The sequence below is a fragment of the Nyctereutes procyonoides genome, unplaced genomic scaffold (assembly GCF_905146905.1).
Source record: "Nyctereutes procyonoides isolate TBG_1078 unplaced genomic scaffold, NYPRO_anot_genome, whole genome shotgun sequence".
NCBI lineage: Eukaryota > Metazoa > Chordata > Mammalia > Carnivora > Canidae > Nyctereutes > Nyctereutes procyonoides.
Genome location: NW_026575030.1, coordinates 26,937,118 through 26,956,140, shown reverse-complemented (window position 1 = coordinate 26,956,140; position 19,023 = coordinate 26,937,118). Strand labels below are relative to the sequence as shown.

The window sequence follows — 19,023 nt, the reverse complement described above, 5'->3', positions numbered from 1 at the left end:
TCATGGTGAACTTGGCTGTCCTTAGGTCTGAACAAGCCCTTTGGGGCCCTTATAATCTCATGGAAAATACCAGTAACCTTATATTGACTTCAACCCTTGTACTTTTCAAAATATTTTTCACCTCCATGATCTCACTGAAATTCGTCACCACCTTGTACAATGAGTAGGGCAGATATTACTGTACTCAATTTTACCAAAATGGAACTAGGCTGAAGAGTCTAAGTCAATTGGTCAAGGTTCTACTGCTGGTCACCAAGTACTGTGTCTCCTGAATCCAAGTCCAGAGCAAACTATTGCTATTTTTTTTTATTGCTATTTTTGTTGAAGAGGAACCAGAATCTTGGTACATATTAGTGTAACTTATGCATATTCCATCCTAGGTAGATTTTGACTGAAAGAAGATAATCAGCTCCAGGGGTCTCAGTAGCCATAAAACAATAATGTCTGGTTTATCTAGAATCTAAAATGATAAAGAATAGAACTTTCTGGTCAATTGGAAGTGCCACACATATTTATGATTCATACTGCTGAGATGGGTTTCCCTATTTCTGCTACAATTTCTAGAATGCACATTTTTTTCAGGGAGAAACTTCATTTTATTTACTGCTGCATCAATAGTACCTAGAAGAATCCCTGGCACATAGTAAGTGCCTAATAAATGTTTTTTGGGGAAAAAATGATGATGAATGAAATCTTGGAAAAAACAAAGGGGGAAAGAACACAAGTGAAAATGGGTACACTATGCCATTACATAATTCAGCTATTTTGAGGTTTGCCTCAATCACTTGGTGTATGGAGGTAAATGTCTTCCATTTTATATCTTAATGTATTTGATAAACAGAACTATAGAACAAGAAACTGAAACTTTTAGCAGTAGGCAATCCTGCCTTTTCACTGAGCCCCAGTTATGTCCCCAACAGTCATAAATGCCATATTCAGATTTTAAAGTTGTTTGTAATCCTTCTCCAAATCAGAATCTTGAATCCCAGCAAAGATCTCACCCTGCAATGGTACTGATTCACAAGTTTTATCCATCACAAATGGCTTCCTGAGTTTTGGAGTAGGATGTAGTATGGGGAAGAAAAAAAAAAAAGTATGTTTCTCAATGGCCCTCTACTTGGATTGTAAATTATCCCAAAATAACAGCTGAACCCAAGCCAAAAAGAGGTTTAACCCAGTGCATTGGGCCCATGAAGCATTCAGGTAGGTTGTCCAATAATTTCTTCATTGAGAAGCAAGATAGGGTTCCATGGCACCTGCATAGCAAACTAGAGTATTCCTATTATTACCCACTCTCTTCAACCAAACTCCATCCCCATTTCTGTTACCATTTATAAGTTATCTACCCATAAGCCCTCAAGCCATCTTATTCTATGTAAGAGGAGTCTCTCAAAGCAGGACCCTCTTTTCTATCCGTTTCTCCACATTTCTTACCTGAATCATTGAAATAGCCTCCCAGCTGGGTTCTAAAGCTTAATTTCTTCTCCATTTAGTCTTTCTGAAATATAGGTTGAACTCTGGCCCCAAGCTATTTAACTAAATTCTTGTTCTTTTTCAATAACCACTCATGCATAACACTACCTGCAGTTCCTCAATATTAATAGGCACTTCCGGCATCCCCAGCCCAATTCCTTTGATTATTCTTTCTCTACTAGGAATGTGCTTTCCTCCCTCACTGAATGGCTGAGAATGTTCATTACTCAGAGCCTAGTTCTAAAACATCACCTGAGAATACCATATGTTGCTGCTGCTGTTGTAGTTTGCTATAAACTTTCTAGATAATAACTTGGCAAAAGATATCAAGAGGCTAACAATTCATATTTTTCGGCCAATTATTTGCCATATCTATCTTTTCTAGGGAAACAAACTCAAGAAATTATCCATGGAGAAACCTATTACAACATTATTTATAACAGTAAAAAAAAAATGTAAGTAACCTAAATATCCTGCTGTTGGAGAAAGCTTAAAACAGGAGCTTTTCGGGCACCTGAGTGGCTCATGATTGAGAATCTGCCTTTGGCTCAGGTTGTGATGCTGGGGTCCTGGGATGGAGCCTGCCTCTCCCTCTGCCTATGACTCTGCCTTTCTCTGTGCATGTCTCATGAATAAATAAATAAAAATAAAATCTTTAAAACAGGAGCTTTTGAACTTTTTTCACTGTTGTGTACATATTCACACACCAAACCCACATTTGCATGTACATATGCATATACAATGTGAAATAAAAGCTTCATGAGACTATATTCTTACTACATACAATACATCCATTCTAAAGTATTGATTGCAACTCACTAAACCTACATATTAATAGGTGATGAGCTAGTTTGAAAAACACTAGATTAAAAATATGGTAATCATGTCATAGAATATTATTTAGCTACATAAATACTTTTTAAAATAACAATAAGAATATATTAAAATAACATTAAGTGATAAAAGCAAGATACCAATGATCTAAAGAGCCTGATTTTAATATTTTTTAAGTATGTATGCATTGAGATGGGTCTCTGGGGCCATAGCTAAGAGACTGGGTACTTCAGTGTGTTTATGACTCGCCTAACGTTTCCATGTCATAGTTTCTTGCAGAAGGCAGAAGAGCATGGAATTAAGACAGTCTTGGAGTCCTGTGTAACTTTGAGTCACCTATAAAGTATATTCATTTTATTCAATAAACATTAATTAGCCTTAATCATTATGTACTCAGTACTCCAAATGCGAAGTGCTTCAACTCTACCGTGAGAAGGCAGACATTTAAACAAATGAACCCACTGATGTTGCAGACAAACCTCAGATGCACGGTTGGGGCCCAAGAGAAAGAGTGTCCTCAATTCTCCTGGGAGGTGATTCCTGAGCTGCGATTTAAGAAGAGTTCACCCCAAAATAGTCAAGGAGGACAAGAAGAGCATTCCAGATAAAAGGATGGAGCAGTGGGGTGCAAGGACCAGGAGGGCTGAAGCTTCAGAGTGAAGGGGGGGGACAGGCATATGGATATGACTAGAGTGTGAGGCCAGCTAGGGGTAGGGTGGAAGGGAGGCTGGAAGTGCTGAACACGGCGGGATCACTCCTCACAGAGCTGAGGAGCCTGGATGGTTAACAGGATGCACATTGCCATCGCCCGTGCAGCTGCACAACCTACAGATGCCAGGCTCACCCCTAGTCATACGGACCACTTGGCCCTTCATGAGATCTACCATTTTTGAATGTTTTACTCACCCTCTTTCTGTAGGCAAGGAGGGCTCTTCAAGGCATACAACACACAGAAGTGGAATATCACATTTCCAGTCAGCAACAGTGTGGAGGCTGGACTGGAAGTGGACACCAGACTGAGCCAGAAGCTGGGCTCAAGAGACCACCATGAAGGTGCAAGTGAATCAGGGGAAAGGACAAGTGGCTGGGAAGGAGAGGAGGAGAGGGGATTGAAATATCAAGCCGCCAGCTCTCCCATAATCTCCTGCAGCCCTCCTAAATAAACAGGTAACAGAAAAACATTTGCTGTGCCACCCGAATTACAGGAAAACCTTCCACCTTCCCTTCCTCCTCCTTGCTTGCCCACCTTCTGGTAGAAGGCCACCCCTAGCAGCCCGGCTTTGGAAGCCACAGCTAGTGACTGGGGGCGGAGAAGAGGGACTGCTTTGTTCCAACACATCAGGGAAAATAATACTTACCTCATGGATTTGAAGTGAGAATAAATAAGATAATGTATGGACTGTGTCTGGCACATGGTGGGCTCTTGATAAATCATTTCCTTTTGCCGGATGGGAGTGACTAAGGCCCGAGCCCTCTCCCCATCTGACCAAAAATCTCTACCCAGCTCTGTGTTCCTCGGTTAAACGTATTTCTAATTTTTCTAGTGCAAGACTAAAATGACAAGTTTTCACTTTCTTTTTTAGACAAGACAGGGGAACTTTTTCCATCATATGGAATAATTAAAGTCAGAGGGAGGTGAAAGATGTTCCCCCCTTTCAGCTGTGTTTCAACAACTGAGAAGAAATTCTCTTCCCTGATAATCCTCCCCCTGAAAATAACATTCTTTTCACCCATATACTCAATTTAAAAAAAAAAAAAGTGCTAGCAGCAACACATCTGATGATTCCTTGTACCCATCTACCAGTTAATTTGTCTTCAGTGCTTCACAAGTAACCCAAAACACTACACTTAAAAAAAAAAAAAAAAAGGCTGCAGAAGCCTCTATTAAAGCTGTTCTTTTTATAAAAGTGGAGTCACAAATCAATGCATTGTTAATGAAGAGCTTTCCTCTATAGGTTTCTGGAGTTCTGTAGGCTCAAGACTTGCTCATGACTTCTTGCCCAGGGGGAGGGATAGGCTGGGAGTTCACACAATGAGGGCTTTCAGCTCCATCTGCTCCCCAAGAACCTCGCCCAAGAAGTCACATGCCAGACCAGCCTCCTCCCCTCCTGTCTAAATGTTAAGCCCAGACTGTTATGAGAACTGGGGAGAGGAGTATACTAATCTGAATCTCTCAAATCTTCCTCTTAATTTAAAAATGATCAGTAATGCACCTTTTCTTCTTGTGGAAGCATAAATACCAGAAAACACTGTATGGCAGTTAAGAGCCAGGTTGCCTACATTTGCATCCTCGTCCTAGCTCTGCTGCTACTTAACCTTGGGCTATTTAATTGCTTGTGCCTCATTTTCTCCTCTGTAAAATAGGACAGTAATAGCACCTCCCTGGAGGTGCTGGGAGGGGTAAAACGAATTAATAGATGTTAAGTGCACAGGGAAGTGGCTGCAATGTAGTTTCCGGACACTAGTTGCTCCCCAGCAGAGGAGAGCCCCAGGCTGATCAACCCACCGAACTGTTTGAAATTGGTCTCTCCTGTGACAGAGATCATAGGTACTGGACCACAGGGAAACTAAGGCCCACAGACATGCATAGTTAAGTTAAACAGGTTCAACTTTTTAAAAAATTCATTGCCAACATTCACAATTCAGGAGATGTATACAAGTCAGCATTCTGGCTTCTCCTGAATGTCAAGAGATCTGGCCATCCTGGGCCTGGAGACCCGCTGGCAACTCTTGGTGGTCATTGAGCAGCTGCTAAACTCTGGGTATGGCACTGAAAGGACTGGGGCTCAGAAAACCAGAGCCTATTCTTCTGTCCTGATAAGGAGTGGCTTGTGACGTCTTGATGATTAGGAAAAGGGAAGTGAAGAAGAGGGAGGGTGATGAGCTGGTTTTCTATGAGACTCAGATCTTCTGTAGTTTCTCCATTGGAATGTTTCCTCCTCCTTATAAAATTTAAATAAAAGGCTTAAAAAGTCAGATAACAGGGCAGCTGGGTGGCTCTGTGGTTGAACGTCTGCCTTTGGCTCAGGTAGTGACACTAGAGTCCTGGGATCGAGTTCCTTATCAGGCTCCTCACTAGGAGCCTGCTTCTCCCTCTGCCTATGTTTCTGCCTCTCTCTCTCTCTCTCTCTCATGAATAAAATCTTTTAAAAAAATAGAGATAAAAAATAAAGTCAAACAACAGCTACAGTTTACCCAGAACTATGTCATTTTTCACATATTAGCTCATTGAATCCTCAGAACTATGATGTAGGAATTATGATCTTCATTTAAAGGGGGAAGAAAATGAGGCCCAGAGAGGCTCAACGAGTTGCCTAAATCCATCAGGAGGGTTGAGGATGGTCTGACACTCAGGGTGGGGTCATGCAGCGCATCCTGCGGGGGAGCAGCTTCCTCCTGTCACCACGTGCCTTCAGGGACTTCTCATCCCTCTCAGACCTTCTCTCCTGAGAGAATTTCCTCCATTTCTCCTCTCACAAGACCTCTCTGACTGCCTTCCAAAGGTGGGGAGGGAACTATACTTCATGCCATCTGCTACGGCCCTAGGAAACGAATGAGAAAAAGAATTAAAAGGCTGCGAGACTCCCTGAAGTGTAGGAATTAAAAAGGAAAACTTAAAAACCTTGACTGCGTGGAGAAAATGATCCTAATTGTCTAGAAGGTCAGAGATGGAAATGCCCTCCAATCAGTTTTAAAAAACACATGGACAAAGAATAACTAGAAGGAATTAATAATTCTGTCTATGCCATGCCAAGTTCTAGCAGTGCCAAGATCAGCCATCTTACTGGCGGAGGAGTCTATGGTGAGACTCTTAGCTCTAGGACTTACCAGCTTTGACCTTGAGCAAATTACTGGACCTACATGAGCCTTGGTTTCCTCATCTATGAAATCAACATAATATTAACTTGGAAGTGTGTTGTGAGGATGGATAGGATACACACAAAGTGATTAGCATGCTGACATGCAGTAGATATTCTGTAAATGTTTTAATTTCTCCTCAAGTGATTTAAATTGATGTTAATCAGAACACAGATATGCTATTTTGGAATAACTGTTAGAAATCAGAAAACAAGGGACTATTTGGGCAGACAATTATAACCCAGTATTCTTCTTCCTCTTAAACAAAGAGTCTCAAAGTGCTGTGTGATATGGGCAGCACTCAGGTAGTACCTCTGGCAAGAATAATTGGAATACTGAGTAGGTATAAATTACTTAGCTAACTAAAAATGTAAGTTTCTGAGCCACTAACAATGACTAATATTAAGTGTTTACTATGGCCACACTGTGCTGTTCATTCTGTGTGCATTATTTCATTTAGCTCTCAAAGATAGCTAGTTATCTCCATTTTGTAGATGAATTTGAGCCTTCGAGAATTTTGTAACTTGTCCCATATAATGGACAACTGCAACTCATCCATATACATATACATGGTTGTATTTTGTTCAAGTCCCACATGTAAAATTGCTGTCAGTCTGATGAACTTGGGGGGGAGGCAATTGATGGATGGTACAGAAAGGTGACTTCAGTGTAAAATATTTTATCCTAAATTATCTAATGTAGTTGTTCAACCTGCCAAAATTAATCAGCTATCATCTGAGTTCACAGTGTTAAATACACAGCTGGCACTTACACGTATTGCTTTGCCCAATAATTTTGTCTCTAACGTTAATGTCTTATGATTCAGTCAGAATTTTGTACCCTGCCTTTACCTAAAATAGGGAAATAATACCTTATTCACAAGGGAGCTGTGAGAAAAAGCTATAAATAACTACATATGCACAGAATTTACAAGTCAACTTTTCTCTAGATTGCATTTATGTTCTCAATGTTTTCCTGTATTTTATGAAACGTTAAGTTAGAGGACTTGTCCAAAAGAGGGTTGTTAGAAAGCAAAACAAGCAAGACCCCATATCTCTCATTCAGAAATTCAGATACTCAGACAGGAGTACCTACTGAGAAAAGCAATTGACTGATACATACTAGTTTGGTCAATTGTTTACTCTTAGCCTCAGTTTCTGCACTGTAAAATATGAGTAGTATCTTCCACACAAGATTGTGGTAAGGTAAATGAATGCTAAATGCATTTTAAAAGTGCTTGCCATGTAGTAAGCACAAAACAATAGCAATTAGTATTTTTATTAAAACATTTCACAGCTACTTACCATCAACTCTTCCAAATCCCTGCATTTAGTATAACTATCTCTACCTTTTCCAAAGGACCCGTCAATTAAAAAGTCAAGGAATTGGTACAATCATTTGCCCCTTGGGTGATTGGATGAATAACTTTGATACATCACTGCTTCGGGAATTTTCTGATATCTGACTGCTACATTAATACCTGAGATTAAGAGACCAATTGTCCATTTTCAGTTCCACCAATTTAGCACATCCTTCAAGCACTTTCTCTTTGTGAAGGAATGTACTGTGTTGTGACCTCACAGCTAAGGGTATAGAAGATATTGTCCCAACTAAACTTGTATAAACATCCACTTGTATACCTATGATATTGCAGTAATTGGTTTACAAGTCTGTACACCTCTCATATAAGCTCTTTGGGGATAGCCAATGCGACCTTCTTCTGTTTTTATCTCCAAACCTAGAGCAATGTAGCACACAGTATGGGATAAAAAAAATTGTGAAGTAACCGGACCCAGTGGAGGAGACCAATCATGTACACAGGAATGTAATACAGACTGGGACAATTCCCTTACATATAGTAAATGCTCTCACTTGTGAGAAGCTCCAGTCACTTCTAACTAGATGGAAAAAGAGGATGTAGGGTAGAATATTTGGATTCTATTTGTGATACAGAAAGATCTGGGTAAAGATAGGTGGAAGGTGTCAAAAAAGAGAGAGAGAAAAGTTAGTTTGAAGGAAGGTGGACAGGCCTGGAGCAGAGTTTTCATGTAGAGAAACAGGAAAGTTGAGAATTGAAAGATAACAGACCATTTGTGGAAGGAATTGAATGAATCGAGTAAAGGAATAAGAATTTTATTTAATATACAATTGAAAACCCTCCAAATAATAGAGTACTGTAAGATGTAACTGATTATTTTTAAAAATACTATTTCAGGATTTCTGGTTCCAATCAAGATGGGGTAGCCCCATTATAATCTCCATTTTTTAAAAAAGATTTTATTTATTTATTCATGATATACATAGAAAGAGAGAGAGAGGCAGAGACACAGGCAGAGGGAGAAGCAGGCTCCATGCCAGGAGCCTGACGCAGGACTCAATCCCGGGACTCCAGGATCGCGCCCTGGGCCAAAGGCAGGTGCCAAACTGCTGAGCCACCCAGGGATCCTCTATAATCTCCATTGTAAGCCAGTCTTCCCTCTTACAATTATTTTTCAAAAAATCAGACACAATACAAGCATTAGGAACACTCTGAACAGTGGCAAAAAGATGGATTTTTAAGAGATCTTTGTACTCTCCCCAGTGGGGGGAGCTGAGCCTGCATTCACATCCAGTATCAACAAGGTGGAAAAAGGTGCAAGGCACGGTAGCAACACTCCACTTCCTCCTTCCCCTGGTCGCAGCAAGCCCAGCCAGAAGTCCCACCTTCCATCAAGGATGCAGAATAACGCAGCTCTCCATCTTCCTTCCTTCCTTCCCCTCTACTGGTGTCAATCAGGCAGCATGGAGGTGAGTTCCTACTCCCATCCCCTAGCAAGTGCCATGAATAAGTGCCCTCCTTCTTCCCTTCTGGGTCTCAGCAAATCTATACCCCCTATTTGAAGGCAAGAACATGGTTTAGATTGGTGCCCAACTTTCATTCACCAAGAAGGTGTAAGCAGAGCCAAGGGGGAGCTATCCTTCAATCCCACCCATCTACTAAGAGAGTGTGTAAACACTTCACTTTTACCGAGATGCTATTCTTAGTGTCCACCAAAAAACTAAATATATACACACATCTGGCTTTTGGGCTACACCTCAGCAAAGGGAATACTTGCTAAAATAAATGAATATTAAAAAAAGGTTCCAGAGTCTCATAATTCCAAAATGTCTGGAGAAAATTAAAAAGTCGCTCATCATCCTAAGAACTAGGAAAATCACACGAGTGAGACAAGACAATCAATAGATGTCCGTATTAAAATCAATGGGATGTTGAAATTATCCGACAAGATTGCTAAATCAGCTATAATAAAAATCCTTCAATAAGCAATTATGAATTCTCTTAAAACTGAAAAACTAAAAAATCTCAGTAAAGAAATAGGAATAAAGCAATAGCACAGCTACAACGTGGATGAATCTAAGAAAACATTATGCTAAGTGAATAAGGCAGTTACAAAACACACACACATACACGCTCATATTGTAAGATAAAATTTACATGAAATCTCCAGAGCAGACAAATCTATAGACAGAAAGTAGATTAACGGTTGCCTGGAGTTGATGGTGGTGTAGAAAAAAGGAATGACTGTTAGTGGGTACAGGTTTCTTTGGGACTGATGGAAATGTTCTAAAATTAGATTACAGTGATGTTTGTGCAACTCTATAAATATACTGAAAGCTACTGAATTATATACACTTCACATGAGTGAATTTTATAGTATATAAATTGTATCTTGATATAATTTAATATAAAATTTAAATTAATGATTAAAATTTTAAGAAGAATCAATCTGCCAAACTAAAACTAAAAAGTATAGTAACTGAAAATCTTTCTTTCTTTTTTTTTTTCTGAAAATCTTTCTGATCTAACTAAGCAGAGTGGAAACAGAGGACAGAAATCAGTGAACCTGAGGACAGATCAATCAGGATTTACCCTGAACAAGAAAGAGAAAATAGACTGAAGAAATGAAGAGAGCCTGTGGAACCTGCAGGACAATAACAAAAGATCCATCATCAGAGTCCCAAAAAGATATAAGAAAGACAGGGGAGCTGAAAGTGTTTTAAGTAGTGGTGGAACACTTCCCAAATTTTTCAAGTGCTCAGAGAAAAGAACTGTCAACCATGAATACTACATCCAATGAGGAATAAAGGGGAAATAAAGACATTCTCAGACAAAAGAAAACTAAAGACTTTGCTCCTAGTAGACCTACCCTTATAAATTGGCTAACGGGAGTTCTTCAAACAGAATGAAAATGATAAAAGAAGGAATCCTGGACCATCAGAAACAAAGAACAAAGAAGCAGAAATATGGGTGCATACAATGGACTCATTTCATTAGTTTTAGAAATGCTTTTTGATGATTGAAAAAAATTATACACCATATTGTGATCAAGAAAAATTATACACATATTGTGATCAAGAAAAAGATGTTTAAAAGTGGTGAAAGAAAAAAGATATATATGGAAGTAAGTTTTCACACTTGACTTAAAGTGGTAAAATGTTAATACAAGTAGACTGTGATATGCTCTGTATGCTTATTGTAATACTTAGAATAAACTCTAAAAAAACTATATACCAAGTGATACACTCAAAAACACTATAAATAAATCAAGAAGAAATCCTAAATATTATTCAATCAACCCAAAAGAAGGTAAGAGAAACAGATCATTTGAAAAGGGGGAAAGGGACGCCTGGGTGGCTCAGTGGTTTAGCACCTGCCTTCAAGCCAGGGCGTGATCCTGGAGTCCCGGAATCAAGTCCCACATCTGGCTCCCTGCATGGAGACTGCTTCTCCCTCTGCCTGTGTCTCTGCTTCCCCCCCCCCCTGTGTCCCATGAATAAATAAATAAAATCTTAAAAATAAAATTAAATAAATAATAAATAAAAAGGGGGAAAAACAGAAAACAAAAATAGATTTTAGCCTTAAACATATCAACAATGACCTTAAATGTAAATGATCTAAATATGCCAATTAAAAAACAGATATTTGCAGAGTGGGTACATAAATATGATCCAACAAGATTTACCATTGACAAGAAACTCACTTCAAATATGACAACATTGTTGTACAGGATGGAAAAAGATATCCCATGCAAACAGTAACTTAGAAATGCAGGGTGGTAAATTAATGCCAGATAAAGTAAACTTCAGAGAAAAGAAAATTCCTAGAGACAAAGAGGGACATTACATAATGATAAGAGGATCAATCCACCAGGAAGGCATGATAATTCTAAATACACTTGTATGAAAAAAGCCTCAAAATACATAAAGCAAAAATTGATAAACTGAAAGAAGAAATAGACAAATCTATAACTATAGTTAGGGATTTCAACACTTCAGTTTCAGAAACTGATTGCTAGGTAGAAAATCAGTAAGGATATAAAATGACCAACACAATCATCTAACAGGATCTAATTGTATACAGAACATTCTATCCAACAACAGCAGAATAAATATTTTAAGAGCCCATGGAACATGTACCAATAGAGACTACATCTTAGGCCTAAAATAAACTTCAACAAATGTAAAAGAATTAAAATACAACAGATTTCTTCCTAACTTAATAATAGATTTTTTTCTAGCTTCAACCTAAAAAATCATTACCAGAAAAACGACCAGAAAATTTCCACACATTTCTGAATAATCCATAGGTAAAAAGGAATTTTCACAGGAAAGATAAAAATACATAGAATTCAATAAAAATTAAAATGCACTAGGTCAAAATATGTGGATACAGCTAAAGTTACAGCCCTAATATAAAAAAGAGGAACAGTTTGAAATCATTGCTCCCACCTCAAAAAAATAGAAATATGAGAGAAAAATAAACCCAAAGCAAGCTGAAGGGATGAAATTAATAAAACTGAAAATAGAAAAATAGAAAAAAAAAACCCAAAAAGTTGTTTCTTTAAAAAAAAATAAGTAAAATTGACAAACTTTAGGCAAGACTGGTAAAATTAAGACACAGATCACCAACACCAAGAATGAAACAGAGCTATCAGTCTAGATCCACCTTCCATTAGAAAGACATACAGGGAAAAATACAAATAACTTTATGTCCATAAATACTGACAAGGAGAACAGTTGGATCAATTCCTCAAGCCCAGAGACTATTAAAACTCAAGATGAGGGATGCCTGGGTGGCTCAGTGGTTGAACGTTTGTCTCTGGTTCAGGTCATGATCCTGGGGTACTGGGATTGAGGCCTGCATCGGGCTCCTACAGAGAGCCTGCTTCTCCCTCTGCCTATTTCTCTGCCTCTATGTGTGTGTGTCTCATGAATAAATAAAATATTTTTAAAAACCTACCTCAAGATGAAATAGAAAACCTGAATAATCCTCTAACCATCAGAGATATTGAATTAGTAAATTAAAAGCTGAAAAGGAAATCTCTAGCCACACATGACTTTACTAGAGAATTCTAGGCCGTTATGCACAAAGATTCTCAAAAAATATTATTAAATCCAGCAGAGTTTTAAAAAATTATACACCATGACCAAATGCAATTTATTCCAGGTACGCAAGACTGACTCAGCATTTGAAAATTAGTCAGTGTAACCTAGCATTATCAATAGACTAAAGCGAAAAAAAAACAAAACGGTATGACTCTACCAAATGATGCAGAAAAACATTTGACAAAACCCAACACTCATAAATAAATGATAGATCTTCTCAACAAACTAGTAATAGAATCAAACTTCCTCATTTGATAAAAAGCACCTACAAAAACTTATAGCTAACATCATATTTAATGGTAAAAGAATGAATGCTTTCCCCCTATAACTAGGAATAAGAAAAATATATCACACTAACCTTTGTATTTAACAGTTTTATGAAAAAGCAAAGGCACACATATTGAAGAGAAATAAAAAAAATTGTCTCTATTTGTAGATGACGTGATTCTGTATATGGCAAATCCCAAGGAATCTACAAAACACAAAACAACTACACTCTGAAGGAGTGATTTCAGCAAAGTTGAATGCAAAATCAACACAAAAAATTCAATCACGTTTCCATTTACTAAGAACAATATATATAAACCAAAATTTTTAAAAAGATTTTATTTATTTATTTATTTATTTATTTATTTGAGAGAGAGAGTGAGAGGGAGCGAGCATGCACAGGAGGAGGAGCAGAGGGAGAAGCAGAGTCCCTGCTGAGCAGAAAGCCTGATGCAATGGGAGCTTGATTCCAGGATGTGGGGATCATGACTTGAGCCCAAGGCAGACACCTTACCAACTGAGCTAACCCAGGCACCCTATAGAAACCAAAATTTAAAACACAGTAACATTTATAACTGCTTCAAAGAAAATTAAATACTTAGGAATCAACCCAACAAAACATGTATAGGATCTGTATCCTGAGAATTTCAAAATGCTCATGAAATAAACCAAAGAAGGTCTAAGTAGAGAAATATACCATGTTCATAGATTTGAAAACTCAAATAGTAAAGATACAAGATCTTCCCAAACTGATCATATGTTTAACACCATTTCTATTAAAACAGCCAAGTGTCTTGTAGACATAAACTATCTTATTCTACAAATTATATGGAAAGGCACTTGGACCTGGAATAGTTAAAACAATTTCAAAATAGAATACTAAAATGGAGGAAACCAGTCCACCAGTTAAAGCTTATTAGATAGCTACAGTGGTCACCATAGTACTGGTGGAAGAACAAAGATCAGCGAACAGTTAAGGAACTCAGAAAGAGACCCACACGAATATGCCTAAATGAGTTTTTCACAGCTGCAAAAACAATTCACTGGAAGGAGGATAGGCTTTTCAACAAATGGTGATGGAGCAAATGAACTCTCAGGCATTTATCTCAGAGAAATAAAAACTTATGTTCACATAAAAGTCTGGAAAAAATGGTCACAATAGTTTTACTTGTAACAGCCGAAAATGGAAACAATTCAAATATCCTTCATATAGCCTTCAACAGGGAAATGGTTAAATATACTGGTATATCTACACCATGGACTACTAATCAGAAATAAAAAGGAATGATATATGCAACAAGTTGGATGGATCCTCAAAAAAAGACATTCTGAGAAAAAAAAAAAAAGAAGCCAATCCTCATATGTTACATACTACCTGATTCCATTTATAGGCCATAATTATAGAGATGGATAACAAATTAACAATTAGGGACTTGGGGAGGAGGAAGGTGACTGTGACTATAAAAGGGTAGGACAAGGGATCCTGTATCTTGACTTTGGCAGTAGTCACGTCAATCTACACCTGATAAAATAACATTCAACTAAATACATAAACTGCACTCAGGAGTGCATGCACAGCTGTTGAGATATGAGTAAGGTTGATAGAATGCATCTATGTCAATTTGTGACACTGTGATACTGCATGATTTACATGCAAGACATTTGGAAAATTTTCCATTTGGAAAAATCAGATGAAGGGTTTATGGGAGTCTCCACTATGTCTGGTAACAGCATATAACTACATAATTATAAATATAAAATTGTATAAATATATAGATCTCAAATAAAAAGTTAAAACGGGGTGCCTGGGTGGCTCAGTTGGTTAAATGCCTAACTCTTACTTAAAAAAAAAAAGTTTAAACAAAAGAATGATCCAGTATATCCCAAGAGCTGCAATCATAACCATACCTTTCTGAACTGGAACTTGGCAACTCCAGTGTAGAAGTCATCAGTCATTCACCTACTAACCACCTGTATTAGGCACTGTCTAGATGAGGGATTCAGAGTGAAAAGAAAAAGAACAGTCATGGACCTTGTTTTCCTGAACTTCAGACTGGGAAATAGGAAAATAGCTCAATATATGAAAAGGGTCATTATATCTTCGGTCATACACATGAGAACTGGACTCAAATTTCTAACAAGAATAAGAGTACTATTCGCTCATTAAAATTATTATGAATACTACTTAACAGAATGGAGAATTCTTATAACATTAAATAGAACACTATAAACTCAGAAATCCATCAATGTATTATGATAATAAATGACAACTTGTTTTTATATGAATAAACTTTTATTGAATTTTAGATAATTAGAAAGAATAAAGAAATGCAAGATAAATGCTTTCTAAACAACATCTGATAGTGTCTTTTCTGTCACGGTATTTTCACTCTTCTTTATAAAAAGTATAGACATTCATTTATTTAAATTTTTACAAAGTCAAGAACCATCACATGGAAAAAATAAGTAATGCTAACATAAATTCAGCATTTCATCAATATCGAAATGGCTGCAATTGGTTAGGTTCTGAGCTTAGCCCTCCCAGAAAACAGTGTCCCCAGCAGCTGCTGGTTTCCATTTATTCAAATGGGTCTGAAAATCAGGAAGCCACTCCCTGTGATGGCTCTGCTCGCAGGAAAAGAGGGCAAAAGGCATAGTGCGAAGAGGGAGTGAGAGACGACATTGGGAACAGAATGATGCTCTTATCGAACCACGAGGTTGGCCTCATAAATAATTCAGAGAACGATTCTGGGACGAAATCATTTCTGTGCTGCTTAAAGTGTGATTAAGGCGAGATAGTCCCCGATACAAGTATGCCCAGATCCACACAGCACAAAACAAGAGTGGGGAGTTGGTAAATTATCTGGTGAACTCCAAGGCCAGCCAAGCCAGGTCATTAATCACAGAAGGAAGTCTCTTTACAGTGGTGTAAAAATGCATCTGGGCAAAACTGCAACCCTGAGCTGTGACAAACATAGGGCAGACTCACCCAGGGGCACACCTGAAGGCATCCCTTTTGTCTTACTCTTATCTCTTTTGCAAAAATAGTTATTTTGGAAACAACAACAGAACCACTGCCGCCCTCCCTGTAACAACCTACTAACCTCCACTTGTCAAACAAGGAGAAAGTTATCTACCTCAGTGCAAAAGGCATCGGGTGCTGCCCTCATTAAGAGCAACCTGGTGTAATAGGAAGGGAGCCCTGGACAGCCGGGCTCTGAGGCTGCCAAGAAGGCCCGAGTGCCTCCCACCTGCCTTCCGGCTCCTGTGCGGCCCACAGCACCCAGCTCTTTCCCTCTCACCATGGGCCTCCCGCAGGGCTCGACCAACACCATCACTGAACATGCTGTTAATAACACTCTTGTCTTTCCCAGCCCTATGCCTCTCATGTATTTTCTTAAAAAAAAAAAAAAAAAACAAAAAAAAAAAAACAATAGTTTTCTTTTAAAAAAATATTTTTCCAGGAAATAATGAACAGTAATTGTCATGGACCTGGAACAGACCCTAGAAAAACACAGACAGGCAAGAATCTGTCAATATAGCAACATTCCAAATATGAAATTCATGGTTCAGGAAGACATAAATAAATAAATATGAATGGGCTTCTCAGAGAAGTTTCTTTTGTCTTCCCCCATTTCTTACTGAATTTTGTTTGTGTAAAAAAAGTTTGGACTCTATGATACAAGAGCCAGCCCTGTTGGGACCAATATTAACCATTCATGCCCATTAAGCCCTCTAGATAAAGAGGGAACGGTGACGATCCCAGGGTTGCTCATTAATTTTCCTAAAGACAACTATGTTTTTAAATAGTTTCATTATTTAAACTTCACCTGGCACTTTAGTCTCTTGAAAAATTATTAAGTTAGGCATGAATTAAAGAATAAGCCCATCCGGACTGCAGTTTGGGTTTTAAGTGTTATTCTGCTCTTATATCTTTTTCCTTGGCTTGGCACATCTTTGAGATCCAGTTTGTTTTAATAGAATGCTGGGACATCTGTAGTGGGGAAACGAGTCTTCAGGATGAAGAATTCCAGTTCATTTCACAAATCTCACTGGCCAGGTAACAGCATTGCCTTTTCCTTTGTGCTTTTCAGTAGTATCCTTATGTAAGGAAAGTGTTTCTTTCCCAGCACTTGCTCACCCCACCCTCTCCCTGCATGGGGCATTCCACTGATTCTTTTCTGAATACTTTATCGGCTCAGGTGCTATACCAGGGACCCTGCCCGACTCTGGGCTGGCACCATGACAGGGACAGCACCAATTCGCTCAAGTGTCGCTTGACTGACGGTGTATGAGTGTGTGTGTTGAGGCCGAGGCTTCCTGCTGACTGAGCCATTGCTCCTGGACATGACTTGTGGGGGTGACCCTCTGTTGGCTGTCACTACTAGAGTCTTATGGGGAGCTGGGACCAGGTGGCTCCCATTAGCATAGATGGATGGAATATTGGCATTGCCTGAGTGGAGAGAGAAAGACTGGCGCAAGTCACTGAAGTGGTTGAATGACTCCGTGTTTCTGGGAACTTTTGGATTGTTGCTCCAGTATCGACTGTTGTAGGTATTGGAAGAGGTCAATGTGTTGTTCTCTGAGGAGGATATCTCGGTGTGAAATGCTTTGGCAGAAGAAGAACATTTAGGTGGAAGATCATCCTCTCTGAAAAGGAGGAAAATATAAAGTTGTTGTCAGGATTTACTTGAATGTCACCCTACCCTCCTGCCCAGGACTCTCTCTTCTTCTGCTAAGCCCAGTCTGTCTGTGAGATACAAACCCTCAGGATAGACCATACTACCATGAAAGCAAACATATCAGTTCTGGTGGCCTCGGCTGACACTCATTCTCTTTGAGACAACGCTCAAGAAAAATGTTCCCTCAGCTTCTCAATAGCCAAGGGCAGAAAAGTCTGAGGCCGCATCTCTCAGACTATACTTTCCAAAATAACTGAAAAAATGTGTGTGTATATGTATGTGCATCTGTGTGTATATAACTTTTCCCCCCCTCTAAATAGGAAAATAGACTTTAAAGAAGTCCACTGAGCTTGCTGCTGTAAAAAACCAAGTTGTGGGTGTGAGGAACTTCAAAAAATGGTTAGAGTTGACCTGACTTTATTGCACTTTTTGGGGGTCTGAGAACTCACTGCGGTGTGCTGATGAGTGATTTTTCTCAGTGATCTTATGCTGGGATGAAATCTATCCTTGCATACAGACCAAACCCTTAAGAATTACAAGACTCTAAGAGAAGTCACTAATTTAACCTAAGCTGTCAACTAATTCATTTAACATTTATTGAGTATCGGGCATTCTACTAGATGTTTTATGTAAAAAAAAAAAAAAGACACAGCTCCTATACCCCAGAGGCCTATGACCAAACGAGAGTGACAATCAATCCAAGAACATCTCCAAGTCTGAAAGGCTGGACAAGGGACTAGAGTCAACTTCTGTGAGGAAGTGATGCCTGGACTGGTCTTGAATCAGATCAAGGAATTTACCGAAGAGATGGATAAAAAGGGAAGTAGTTTGGTCCAGGAAGAGGGTGGAGGCTTGAGCAAAGATCCTGAGGCTTGAGAGGCTACAAAATAGACTGGATCACCAGTGATCATGGATGTGGTCAGAGGACCAGGGAAGCAGGGAAGGGTCAGATCCTGAAGTGCTGTGTGGCTCATGCTAAGTAGACTGCAGTCATTAAAGCATTCTCAACAAGGATATGATAGGGTACAGTATGAGACTGGGCTCGAACTCCCCGACCCTACAATATGCCAAGAGTCAATTTTCTTTAAAGATGATTTTCACATTATTTTCTGAAGAGGTTCATATCTTTGACCTGTCTCTCACACCAAGCCATACTGTTTGGTCTCTCTGTGCACACAGGTACGGGTATGCTCTTGTGCTGTTCCTTCTAGCTTCTATTATAAATGCCGATGTCAAACACATTTCTTTACTAAACTAACTTTTCTACAGTGGCAGCCACCTTAACCTCACCTATCTTGGGGCTATGGGAGGTGAAGGAAATTTTCATGTGTGTCTTCCTGGTTGGGCACATTTCAGACCCTCTTCCCCTTTCATGATCCAGTAAGTGACGCTGAGCAGTATCATGAAGAAAAGTGATATAACACAGAAGAAAAGATGACTTGGTAATGGTCTTGGCCATCACAGCCACTGGATTAGCAAAGAA

At 38.9% G+C, this 19,023-nt stretch overlaps 1 protein-coding gene across 5 annotated transcripts in view; it reads right to left on the bottom strand.

The window, feature by feature from the left end:
• Positions 1-16,262: 16,262 nt before the first annotated feature.
• IGSF11 (immunoglobulin superfamily member 11) overlaps positions 16,263-19,023 on the bottom strand; it is a 120,252-nt gene continuing 117,491 nt past the window's right edge. For all 5 annotated transcript variants that reach the window (XM_055315772.1, XM_055315774.1, XM_055315775.1 and 2 more), the window contains one exon: positions 16,263-17,508. In XM_055315772.1, the coding sequence (XP_055171747.1) occupies positions 17,064-17,508 (445 nt within the window). In that variant the 3' untranslated portion in view covers positions 16,263-17,063. The remainder of the gene's footprint in view (positions 17,509-19,023) is intronic.